This window comes from Canis lupus, chromosome 11 (assembly GCF_048164855.1).
Source record: "Canis lupus baileyi chromosome 11, mCanLup2.hap1, whole genome shotgun sequence".
Lineage (NCBI taxonomy): Eukaryota > Metazoa > Chordata > Mammalia > Carnivora > Canidae > Canis > Canis lupus.
In genome coordinates, this window is record NC_132848.1 from 25,672,869 (window position 1) to 25,685,436 (window position 12,568).

Below are 12,568 nucleotides of genomic sequence, written 5' to 3' on the forward strand. Positions count from 1 at the left end.
TATTTATTTGAGAGACAGAAAGGGAGGGGGAACATAAGCCAGGAGAGGGGCAGGGCCAGGGGCAGAGGGAGAAGCAGGCTCCCTACTGAGCAGAGAGCCTATGTGGGGCTCTATCCCAGGACCCTGGGATCATGACCTGAGCCCAAGGCATATGCTTAACTGACTGAGCCACCCAGGCAAACTTCAATTAGGTCAAGTTTGTTTTTTGTTTTTAAAGATGTTATTTATTTACTCATGAGTGACACACACAGAGAGAGGCAGAGACACAGGCAGAGGGAGAGGCAGGCTACCCACAGAGGAGCCCGATGTGGGCCTCAATCTCAGGACCCTGGGATTATGCCCTGAGCTGAAGGCAGATGCTCAACCACTGAGCCACCCAGGCGTCCCTAGGTCAAGTTTGTTGATCATGTTGTTTAAAATATTTCATTCCTTTATTGATTTTTTTGTTTTTGGTCTATCAGATATTAAGAGAAGTGAGTTAAATCTGTCCATATAACTGTAGATTTGTGTATCTCTCCTCTTAATTCTGTCAAATTTTACTTTTTATTCATGTGGGGAAATGCTCATGACATATTGTGACTTGAAAAAGAAAACTGTGTCACTGCCAATTTGTTTTTTAAAAGTGATTTATTAAGGGGCATGGATTTGGAGTGTGTCAGAGAGACTGGAGTTCAAAGCCTAGTTCTTTTGCTCACGGGTTCTGTTCCTTAAACTTTCCGAGTCTTGGTTCTATAATCCCTAAAATAGGGCTTAACAACAGAATATTGCATTTACAGCTTGCAAACATGCTACAATTTCTTCCATCCTATATTTTTTTTTCTTTTTTAAGATTTTATTTATTTATTCATGAGAGACAGAGAGAGAGAGGCAGAGACACAGGCAGAGGGAGAAGCAGGCTCCATGCACCAGCCCGACGTGGGACTCGATCCTGGGGATCATGCCCTGGGCTGAAGACAGCACTAAACCTCTGAGCCACCCGGGCTGCCCCCATCCTATATTTCTTGAGCCCAAGTCCCTCTCCTGTGACCCTACCCTTTCTCCACAACTCATAACAGAAATATCACAACTCTCAGTCTTCAGGCTTCCTCTCTCCTTTCTGATCCACTCAATTGGGCTTTCTGCCCATGTAATCATCAAAATCTTTCTCAAGGTCACCATCGACCTCCACATTGTTAAATCCAATGGTCACTTCCTGGCCCTCATCTTCTTTGATGAATCAGCAGCATCTGACACTAGCAGGCTTTCACTCCACCTTGACATACTTTCTTTACTTGCTTCCGGAACATTCCACACCCTACTGACGCACACCCGATTTACCACCAGGCCTCCTTGGCTTCCTTCAACTGATTCCTCCTTAAGAACCAGTAGAACCCTGACCTCTTCACAATGGGGTGCAGTCCTGGGACCCTTCCTCTCTGCTCTTCATCTTCTCCCTGGGAGATCTCATTCAACCTCAGGGTTTGAGACCATCTACATGCTGACAACTCCCATGTTTCTATCTCTAGGCCGGACACCTCTTCTGAACACCAGAGTCATTCCATCTGGGTCACTGGCTTCTCTCTGAGACCAGCTCCAATTCTTTACCCACTGGGGAGCCTCTACTCCTAGTCTTCATTGCAGTGACTGACTGTGCCATCCTTCTAATTGCTCAGGACGAGCATTTGAAGTTGTCCTTTCCTTCCCTCTGTCTATCACTACTCATATCTGCTCTGTCAGCACTTCTTGTTTCAAAGCAAATCTGGAATCCCTCCCCACTGCTCCGCATCCCTCCAGTGCTAATGCTGGTGGGAGCCACCACTATTTCTTGCCTTGGATCCTATAATTGGTTTCTGATCAGCTGGCCTATTTTTTTTTAAGATTAATTAATTTATTTGAGAGAGAGAGAGAGAGAGAGAGAGAGAAGAGGGGCAGAGAAACCTTAGCAGACCGTGCTGAACACGGAGCCTGACATGGGGCTCAATCTCATAACCCTGAGATCGAGACCTGAGCCCAAATCAAGAGCCAGATGCAGGTGCCCCTCAGCTGGCCTATTATTATCCTTGCCCTTGGCCAGCAGCCAGAGTGACCTTGCTCAAGCACAGATTACATTCCCTCTGCTCAGAGCCCTTGCTGTGTCCAGGCCTTTGAGAAGCAGCACTAAGCTGGGGTGAGCCTGAAATGGTCTTATTGGGGAAATCAACCTACGAGAGGAGATGGGGAAGGCTGGGCAAGCATCACACCAATGCAGAGCTGGTCCTGAGTGAGGAAAGTGGGAAGGACGGCAGAGAGGAAGCCTGGACGTCACACAGTGTAGGGAAGGCTGGGCAAGGCCAGGGGAGCCTTCTGTCTCCCAGGGTGGCAGGCTGTGCTGGCACCCCCGCTGTGCTCAGCCCCTGGCTGGGGCCTAGGGCCTCCATGCGCCCATGATGATGGGTTCCACAGCCCAGCAGCTGGGACCCCTGGTCACTACTGGTCCCTGGAGCTGGAGCTCTGTGAAGCACATCCTCACAACTACTGCAGACCCTCTGAAGGTTCCTGCTTCCCTCAGTCAACGTCAGAGCCCCCACAGGGCCTCCACTGGCCGCACCCGCATCCCCGCATCTCGCCCTGTCATCCACTTGCTCTGATCACACTGACTTCCTTGCTGTCCCCAGACACCAGGCATGCCCTCACCACAGCAGGCATTGGTGTTGGCGATGCCCTCTGCTCGTAGTGTCCTGTGTGTGCTGTCCGTGGGGCCCACCCCTCACTCCTCCTCACTTTGTTCGGATGGCACCTTCACAATGAGGTCTTTCCTGACCTTTCTTTCAAATTTGCAAGCTTCCCACCCACTCCATGACCCCAACTTCCCTCTCTCCCTCCCCCTGTCCCTCATGGTCCATATGGCCACCTCTTCCTTTCATAATTGTGGTTTGCTCACACAGTACTTTTTTAAAAAGATTTTATTTATTCATGAGACACAGAGAGAGAGAGAGGCAGAGACACAGGCAGAGGGAGAAGCAGGCTCCATGCAGGGAGCCCTATGTGGGACTCGATCCCGGGACACCTAGGATCACACCCTGAGCCAAAGGCAGGGACCAACCGCTGAGCCACCCAGGCACCCTGCTCACACAGCATTAAGTGCCACACGGACAAGCAGAGGACCATTCTTACCTTCCAGATGCTGGGGTTTCCATGGGGCTCAGTGCCAGGCACAGAGTGGGCACCCGGGGCACCTGTAGGGCATCAGCCCTGTGGTGTCGCTTTCCCTCGGAGGCATTTGGACACATCCCCTCAGCTCTGCTCCAGCCTTGCCTGTTCTGCTGCCCTTTTCCTGCTCCCTGCAGCAGGGGGCCCTCACTAACACGCCACCGCTGCCGTGGCTTCCCACTGAGGAATCTGAGGGGGCTTCCCACTGGCAGCTTTTCATCTGGCGGGAGCAGCCTTCATCAGAGGGCTTCCCCAGAACCTGCCTCCCCAGATACTGTCCCCGCGGGGGCGGCTCGCTTCAGACATACCTCGACCTTACCCTGCAGAGGTACTTCTCCACTGGGTGCCACTCCTTTCTGAACAACACCCCACATCGCACCCATCCCCCCCCCAGAGTACAAGTCTCTACATGCGGAGGTGCATGAGAGGGCAGCTCTTGTATTTCCAAGGCAGCTTGGGCCAAGCTTTGGCTTGGGCTGGGCTGGGGGGAGGCTTTGCCACTGACTTCACACCTCTGCAGGGCCGACAACTACGTGGGTAACAGCGCTGTCACCCATGGAGCAGCTCGAGGTGAAAGTCTTGGGGGGCCTGGGTCCCTGACAGACAGCTTGAGCCCAGCACAGCACAGCCCGGCCCAGCCCAGTATAGCCCAGCACACCCCAGCACAGCACAGCACAGCCCAGCACAGCACACTCCAGCCCAGCACAGCCCATCCCAGCATGGCCCAGCACAGCTCAGCACAGCCCAGCCCAGCCCAGCACAGCCCAGCCCAGCACGGCACAGCCCAACACGGCCCAGCATGACCCAGCACAGTCCAGTACAGCCTGACAGAGCCCAGCCCCATCCAGCCCAGCCCACAGCAGCCCATTCAGAGGCCAGGGCAGTCTTCGCCCAGCAAGCACACCCTGAGGGAGGCAGTTCCCATCACCACCGCAGAAAGCCAGGAGGGCCGTGCAGAGCCTCAGAGGGTGTCCTGTTGACAAGGCCTCCAGGCCTGTCACAGCCCAGTGATGCAGGTCACACCCTGAATGCAAATGCAGCCCAGCAGGTCAGGCCTTGTCAAAGGCTTCACTCTGCAGCTGCTAATGGGCCCCAGCCTCTGCACCTCCCCTGCCTCAGTCTCACAGCTGCTGGTCCTCAGCACAGCCAACCCCCAGTGTGGTTCAGAGGCCTGCGGGGTCCCAGGCCCGGGTGCTTGTCACTAGTTCAGAAGTCTCCTAGCTGCTGCTGGCCCAGTGGGAGCACGCAGGGCTGGGCAGGAGGCTGAATTTCACTTCTGCTCCACCAGTGAGAGGCTGTGTGACCTGAGGCATCTTTGAGCCTCTCTGGGCTAATGTGTGACAGGCAGCCCCTGTGAGCGGGACATGAGGGAGAAGGGAACCACCTGTGGGACCCCAGACCGGCTCCCCCGCTGGGATGTTAGCAAGGAGGCCCCTTCATCCCCTCTGTGACCTGAAAGATCCAGCTTGGAGGGGCTGCCTCCAGGTCTGGGTGGACAGGGGCTGGGGGCGCGGGGCCACCAAGTAATGGATGCCTATTCTGGGTGCAGGTGCTCTGGGCGGGCACGGACACCCAACAGGCCGGAGCAGGCCCTGGAAGTTCCCTTCCACTGAAGATGGGGCTTCTCCCTAGGGCGGTCCTGCCCCCTTCCCTGCCCCGAGGGAGGTCAGAGCCCCTCTCCCAAGACCCACCCTCTTTCTGACTCAGGGCGCCTTAGCTGAGCCCCAGGGCTGCCGAGCCATCTCTGTGTGTGATGCCCTTGAAGTGCGGGTCGCCCAAGCGCCAATGGTTTATTACCCGGGTTTTCATGCACCGCTACCTCTCAGCACCTCCCTCCGCCCCTCCCCACCCCCCCTTGCCTCTGAGCACCACCTGTCTCTCCAGCCTGCCTCGGCAACCCCTGCTTGCCTGTTGCCAGGGAAACCACCTCCTTGGCAACCAGCCGGCATCCATATGACATGTACATGCGGGAAGGGAAGGTTCCTGCCTCTTGCTTAGGCTGTTGGTGGCTCTGCTCTGGCAACTCCAAAGCACAGCGTTTGTTCCTCTCGTGGGACCCAGGGGCCCCACAGAGTCTGAAGGAGGGGCCAGGCTGCGAAGGCAGACAGGGGAGGGAGGCAACAAGCCTCCCTTGATGATCATTCAACTGATGATCATTCCGCAGTTATTAAGCACCTACTGTTTGCCAAACCCTGTGCTTGGCAATATCTCATTTAATCATGCTTCGAACAGACAAGATAAATATAATTATTCCCATTTCACAGATGGGGAAACAGAGAGAGGTTCAGGGGCTGCCTGCCAGGCTGGCCTGTCAGAGCTGAGAGCTGAACTTAGTCTGGTCTGATTTCAAAGCCTGTTTCTTTCTACCACCTGAGGCCTCTGATCAGGCTGCTTATAGCTGGGCCAAGAGTGAGTGTGGCCCCAAGACACACAGCCTGGTGAGCAAGGACCTCATAGATCGTATGGTGCCATTGTCTCAAGTGTGCCAAGCAAGCTGTAAGTTCGGTGACCCAGAGGCAAATCAGGTACAGCTTGATCAGAGAGGTAGGTGACCCTAGCGGGTGCCTAAGCCATCTGTGAACACAGGCCGAGGTGGGGGTGTCTAAGGAGTCCTAGAGGGGAGGATGGGTGGTCAAGATTCTCACAGGGTCAGAAGCTTTGGACCCGAGGGATAAGGACACATGCCAGGAGGCCATCCTATTGGAGCCACGGCCATGGGTTGTCCTGGGGCTGCTGGCAGCCAGGTTCCTGAGGCCTCAGGACAGGCAGAGACTGTGGGTGTGAGCTTAGGCCCCTCCTCTTGCCTGCCAGGTGGAAGCCTGGAGAGGGCCCACCCAGGCTAAGCACAAGACCGTAATAGAGCCTCAAGATGGGATGAGCACAGAGAGGAGTAGCCTTGAACAAGCGGGAAGGGGCAAGGTGGCTCTGCAAGAGAGAAGAGCAGGTGCAAAGGTGCAGTGGCGTGGCTGTGCATGGCGGTCCCGTCACAGGCTACACCCCAAAGGGCTCTGACTGTTCCCTGGGCACCCGCAGGCAGGAGTGATCATGCCAGAGAAGCCTAGCTGCTGGGACCCAGCCCCTGACCCTCAGTTCATTGTTATCTAACCATTGCCCTCTCCTGCAGGTCCTACAGCGTAGAGACACTGAAGTGTACTCGTGCATCCAGAACGAGGCCAGGAGCCTGCCCCCCACCCAGAACCTTCTCTCCCAGGTATGTAGGGGTGTGGGGGTGGGGAGCATGCTTGGCTCCTCTTCTTATTTATCCACCCTTCTCCTTGTCTGTAAAATGGGGGGGTAACTAGGCCGAGGGAGTGAGCCACTTGCAGCTCAATCAGAGCCCTCTTCTCTAGAGCAGGTGGCCTAGTAGTTAGGAGGACTGGAGGGTTTGAAGTGCGGCTCCAATCCCTTACTGGCTGTGTAGCCCTGGGCCGAGGGGCTCACCTCCGAGCCTGAGTCCTCTCCTCTGTAAACCGAGGGGCCTAACAGCCCTCAGCTCACGGATTCACCATGGGAATCAGTACTGGGACCCAGTAGGCACTTGTGCAATGTGAGCCGTGTCTACGCTGGCCAATTAGGCCAGGGGTGTTAGGCTTCTAGCTGTCCCCAGGCTGACATGGGCTAAAGTTGGAAGCTAGAGTCTGGGCTGGGCCAGCGTGGGCTGGCCTGGTCAGAGCTCTGTTTTTATCATGACGGGGGCGGAGGCATATCACTCAATCATGATTCCCTCTTAAACCTCAGTTTGCTCATCTGTAAATTGGATGAGTGACACGTTCCTGCAAAACCAGCTGCACTGATTTCAAACGAGTTCCAGGTTAACATCGACACCAGAGCTTTGGGCATCATAAAATGCAAGGGGTTATGAAGCTGGTACCGGAGCCCATGGGGGTGATGGGTGGGTTTGTGGACACCTTGGAAGAAGCGTCAGGAAGTGAGGGGGTTGGCCTTCCCCAGCCCAGGGGACCCAGGCTGGCATTGTTAGTGGACTCTCCTTTCCTCAAAGCCCTTTCTATACTCAGCCCCAAACCTGGCCCTGACTGGAAGCAGGGCTTCCCGGTGCTGAGCCCCCCAAGGACGTCTGGGCCAGCCTAGGCAGTGGCCACCCTGTGGCAGGCCCTGAGTGCTGGTCAGGACGGCTGGACGTGGCCCTGCCCTCTGGGAGCCTCGGGCCTGCAGGGCCAGGCGCTGACCCGACACACAGGGCGTTTGCAGGCCCCTGTGAGGGGGGTGCTGTGGGGAGGCACCAGACTAGGGGCAGGGGAGGGGGCTCTCAGGCACGCTGGGCCAAACCCTGCAGGGTGAGTAGGATGTCGTTGGGGAGCAGGTGGGGTGGGGGGAACACCCCAGACAGAGGGAAGAGCATGTGGGGAGGCCCGGGAAGGCTGGAGGGCAGGAGTGAGGGTGGGTGGAATGGAGGGAGAAATGGCTGGCAGGGTGGCCCTGGGGACAAGGACAGGCCTCCCTCTGAAAGCCATGCAGGAAGCTGTTTGCCTCTGCCTGAAACTTTGTTTCAGAGAACTTTGTTCTCTTCCTATTGTGTTTTCTTTCTTTTCCCAGAAAAAACTTAATGGATTTTTGGATGACAGCGAATTTAACCTCGTCTATGAAAACCTCTAGGATGAGCTCCACTGGCCCCTAAGGCCCCGATCCCCTCTGGCCCCGGATCAGCGGTCCCACGGGGCCTCCCTCCAAGGACTGGCCCGCCAACCCAGGACCAAGGCCCCATCACCTCACCCCCGCATCCATGGTGCTCCCGGCCCCCCATTCTGTACGCCAGACCTACCCACTGAGCACCTCGCATCTGGCCTCTGCCCAGACTCTTCCTCCGTCTGCCAGGCCTAGCTCAGCCTTCACAGGTCTCTAGGACACCGCCCCTTCCCAGGCCCTCCTCACCTTCTCAGGATCCACGGGCCCTCTTGGCACCAGCCTGCACCCCAGACGGAGCTCCTCAGGAGGCTCCCGGCAAGGCACCCTGGTCAGTGCTGTGAGCACGAGCACCAGCGGGGACAAACAAGGGACCAACCATGCAAGTGCTCCCTGCCCAGCCAGGCCAGAGGCACAAGGCAGCCATGCGAGGTGGAGAAAGGAGCTGGGGGTGGGGGCGTATGGGGTGTGGGGAGGATGGGAACTGTGCAGAGGTGGCTGGGCCGGGCTCGAGGACAGAGCTAGAGACCAGAGAGGTGGCTGAGGGGAGGTCCTGAGGCTGGTGGCCGGGGCAGGGAGGGTGAGGAAGGAGATCAGCACATTTGGGGCAAGGGAGGGGGAGATGCTGGCTACACAGGAGCTGAACCTCCTAAGCTCTCCATCCCCCAACAAGGATGGTTGTTGCCCATCAGCCTGGCCCTCTGCATCCCTGTGCCAACTGCTTTGTCACCTCTGCGGCCCTTCCCCACCCTCCAGGCCTCAGCTCCTCCTCCCTCCCCCTGCACCCACCTTCCCCACCAGGGCCAGTTCCCCAGAGCCTCAGTCTGGCCTCCCTGGATCCCACTCATCTCCTCTATTTGTTCACATTTTGCACCTGTCCCAGGGCTTTGAGGACCTCTCCTCAAATGGTCTAGCTGCAGGGCCTGGTGTCTGGGGCTCCCTGGGTGGTGTAGGAGCTCAGGCCCTCAGTGCTCACACAGAGCCATTTCTGAGGCTCCCAATGCTCATTTCTTCCTCTCAGCATCTCTGCTGGAGCCCATTTCACAGACAGGGGCTAAGGGTGGGGGAATCATCCAGGCTGTGGGGCTCTGCTCTCCTCCATCTCTGTTGCTTTCCAGGATCTCATTTGTACCATCCTTCCTCCCACCCCCAGGCTGCTGCGGAGTCCTTGAGGGGCCCTCACACACAGACGTGTCCCGGGACAGTGAGGGGCCCAAGGCACAGGCCCCGACCCTCGCCCCTGAGCAGTACTGGGCCACTAGGTCATGGGCAGCCCCTTCTCTGTGGTCCAGGCCCCTCCCTCAGGGCAGATAGGCTGGGAGTTGGGGTGGGGGGAGCAATAGCCTGACATCCAAAGGAAATCCCAGCCCCTCTGCTAAGAGGCATCCAGCCTCCCTGGCCACCCAGGACAGGACAGCCCACAGCCTCCCAGCTTGGTTCTGAGCCTGGCCTGTGAGCACACAGCAAGGAGGGCTCTGAGCTGGATTATAAGGCTGAGTGGAGAGGGCCCTGCTCCCCCAGAGGCTGGAGTCGACTGAATTCCTTGCCTGTGCAGGAGAGGCTGCCTGGAGCAAAACTGCCTTCTACGCTCCTGACTCCCCAATAGCCCGAAGCAGAGGCCAGGATTGTGGTAGGAGTGAGGCGGTCTGTGCTGCTCAGGGTGCGGGGAGCCTCCCCAGAGGAAACGAAAGCCAGCAAGACCAGGAGGAGGCTACCTGCTGGGCATGGGCCTCTCTGTCCTGGCCTCAGGACGCTAGCCCCTGGGGCTCGGGCTCTGCATCATTCAGCCTCAAGGGAAGCCTGAAGGGATCACATCCCCTTGCCCTGCCCCCACTGCCTCTTCTCTGCAAAGTTGCCTAAGGGATCCAGATAAAACCTATGGGGGGGGGGACACCTGGCTGGCTCAGTGTTTGAGCATCTGCCTGCGGCTCAGGGCATGATCCTGGGGTCCTGGGATCGAGTCCCACATCGGGCTCTATGTGGGGAGACTGCTTCTCCCTCTGCCTGTGTCTCTGCCTCTCTCTCTGTGTCTTTCATGAATAAATAAAATCTTAAAAAATAAATAAATAAAATCTTTTTTAAAAAGAGAAAAAAACCTATATGGGATCGGAGTGCTTGGGTGGCACAGTCAGTTAAGCATCTGAATCTTGGTTTCGGCTCAGGTTGAGATCTCGGGGTCCTGATCTCAGGGTCATGGGATCGAGCCCTGTGTCAGGCTCCACACTCAGCACAGAGTCTGCTAAAGTTTCTTTCTCTGTCTCCTGCCGCCCCTCTCTTGTGCACTCACTTGCTCTCTCTCTCTCTCAAATAAATAGTCCTTAAAAAACCCGAAAACCCTACATAGGAGCATGTCCTTCCTCACGTTCAACAGTTCCCACCTCACTTGGAATAAAATCCTAACTCCTCCCCGAGGCCTATGAGGCCCTTCAGGAGTGACCTGACCCCCTTCTGTACACATAGCCTTTGCCAGCAGAGTGGCTGCATCTGGTTCGAGGCAAGACTGGGAGGGTGCTGATGGGGTCTCCAAGGAGCAAGCAGAGAGGCAGGGAGGAGGAGGAAGGTCAAGGTGGAAGGGTGGGACCCTGGGGGACCTTTGACATGAGGGAGGGTGGGGAAGGAATATCCTGGGGCTCCCTGTGTGGAGCAAGGAAGACTGGGTCCCTCTGTCCCTTCACCTCTGGGACTGAGAGCCCGATGGGCTGGTAGGGGGACAAGGGGTGGCTGATGGCGGCAGGGGGTACAGGCGGCAGTAAGGGAGGAGGAGGAGGGAAGCCCTTCGGGGCTGGGTGGCTGCTGGCCTCCCTTGAACCCCAATCCACCCCCAGCAGCCATGCCCTCCTCAGCCTTGGTTGCGGTGACAATCAAGACGGCTCCGTGTGGCTCGGAGAGGACAGATGGGGAACTCTCTGCTCCCACAGGGGCTCAGCGGGTATGCGTTTTCCTCTCCGCTCATCCTCCAGGAAAAACAGGCGACCACAGAGCAGTGTGGAGGGCATCTGGGAAACAAGGGGTAGGCCTCCCTCCAGGGGATGGGGCCCCAGGCTCTGTCGTCCCCACCAGGAGCACCCCAGGGTGGGGGCTGGGCAAGCAGGGAAGTGAGGCATGAGGAGGCTCTGAAACAGTTCAGCTCCCTGTGACACCCTCCACTCCAAAGGCCCTTTGGGGCAGCCACTCGGAAACGGCCCACGCTGCCCCTTCCCTGCGGCCTCGGCCTCCGGCCCCCCAACCCCTGCCCTGCTCCTGCTCCTCTCAGCACTTGCCAAAGGGAAAATCATCCCTGGAAACCAAACCCGGGAACACAAAATAGGTGTGGGAAGTGGCGGCCCCTCCTCGGCAACAATTTCCAGAGGATTCTTCGGAGCAGAGTTTCCATGGGAACATGTGCAGTTCCACATGGAGCCTTGGTGGGGCTGGGGTCCCCCTCACCGCCGATGCTGGAGGACCCCGGTCTGGCTGGAGAGGGGGGTGCCTCGGCCCAGCCCAGCCCCTGTGTTTGGGCCACCAGCCCTCACTAACCTGAACTCCAGCTACTGGCAAATCTGCCTTCTTCTTCTTCTTCTCCTTTTTTTTTTTTTTTTTTTTTTTTTTTTAACATTCTAATTTAAAGGCGCACTCCATTCTAAGGATGCCTCTGGGATTTCCAGGATGGATTTTTATGTAGCTCAATAGTTTCCTTGGCAGACCGCTCAGCCGGGAGAGGTGGGCCATGGCCCCAGCCCAGCCAGGCTGACAAAGCAGCTTCTCTGTGTCCCTCTCAATGCCAGGGGACATCCCATACCCACATGAGGGGCTTCCTCAGACCTGGATTTGGATTCCACGAGCTGGGGACAGCAGCAAGAGGCACTGGGTCCCCTTCCTCACTGGCTTCTCCATTGCCCCGTGCTCATGACTACGGCCTGCGAGCCTTGAGCGAGTGCGGGTCGGGCCCAGCTCTCTGCACTTGTTATTTTGTGCGTGTTTATCTAAGCAGGCGACACAGGCATAACACAGGCGGTAAAATTCTCTCTGATGCTCCTGCCAATTGCAGCCTCCAGCCCAGTCCCCTCCTGGGGTGACCACTGGGTCACTGGGGTTTGTGGGTTTTTTTTTTTTTCAGGCTGTTTTCATTGTATCCACGCACATATATGCATATGAACATATAAAATCTATAGCGATTGTGTGGGGTTCTGGAAGCTGAAATGGAACCGTTCTGTAGGTGTTGTTTGTGCTTGCTTTGTTCATGCAGCCCCACGTGGTGGGGATCTGCCCGTGACAGCACACAGAAGCTGCCAGACTCCTTAATTACAGCAAAGGATTTCACAGTACCCATGGATCCTAATTTAACCAGGGCCCTATAAATGGCCTTTTCGGTTGTTTACAATTTCCAGCCTCACAGAAGGTGCTGCAGGGAATATCCTCGGACAGAATTTGCAAAACTTTCTCCGTGGGAGATGACGAAAAGGACACCCTGGGGCCCCAGGTGTGGACATTTACTATTTTAGCCGACACTGTCAAACAGTCACGTGCAGAGGTTATACTGGTTTCCATGCCTCAAGCCTTCCATCTACAATATCTCACTAAATCCTGAAAACACCCCACGAAGTAGGGGGCTTGTCTCCCCATCTTGCCAAAGCAGAAACTATGATTGAGCCAGGAGGACTGGCTAAAGGTCATGTACCCCAGAAGGGGCAGCACCGGGCTGGCTCCAGTTGTATGTGGTCCTTTGGACTCCACACGTCAGACGAGCGGGGTGGGGGTAGGGGGGTTGCACAAAGTGTCT

At 56.7% G+C, this 12,568-nt stretch overlaps 1 protein-coding gene across 1 annotated transcript in view; it reads left to right on the top strand.

Moving 5' to 3' along the window:
* The window catches only part of NFAM1 (NFAT activating protein with ITAM motif 1), a 39,116-nt gene extending 29,212 nt beyond the window's left edge, over positions 1 to 9,904 (top strand). The window contains exons 5-6 of the mRNA XM_072843679.1: positions 6,293 to 6,379; positions 7,723 to 9,904. Of these exons, the coding sequence (XP_072699780.1) occupies positions 6,293 to 6,379; positions 7,723 to 7,782 (147 nt within the window). The 3' untranslated portion in view covers positions 7,783 to 9,904. The remainder of the gene's footprint in view (positions 1 to 6,292; positions 6,380 to 7,722) is intronic.
* The last annotated feature ends 2,664 nt before the right edge of the window (positions 9,905 to 12,568 follow it).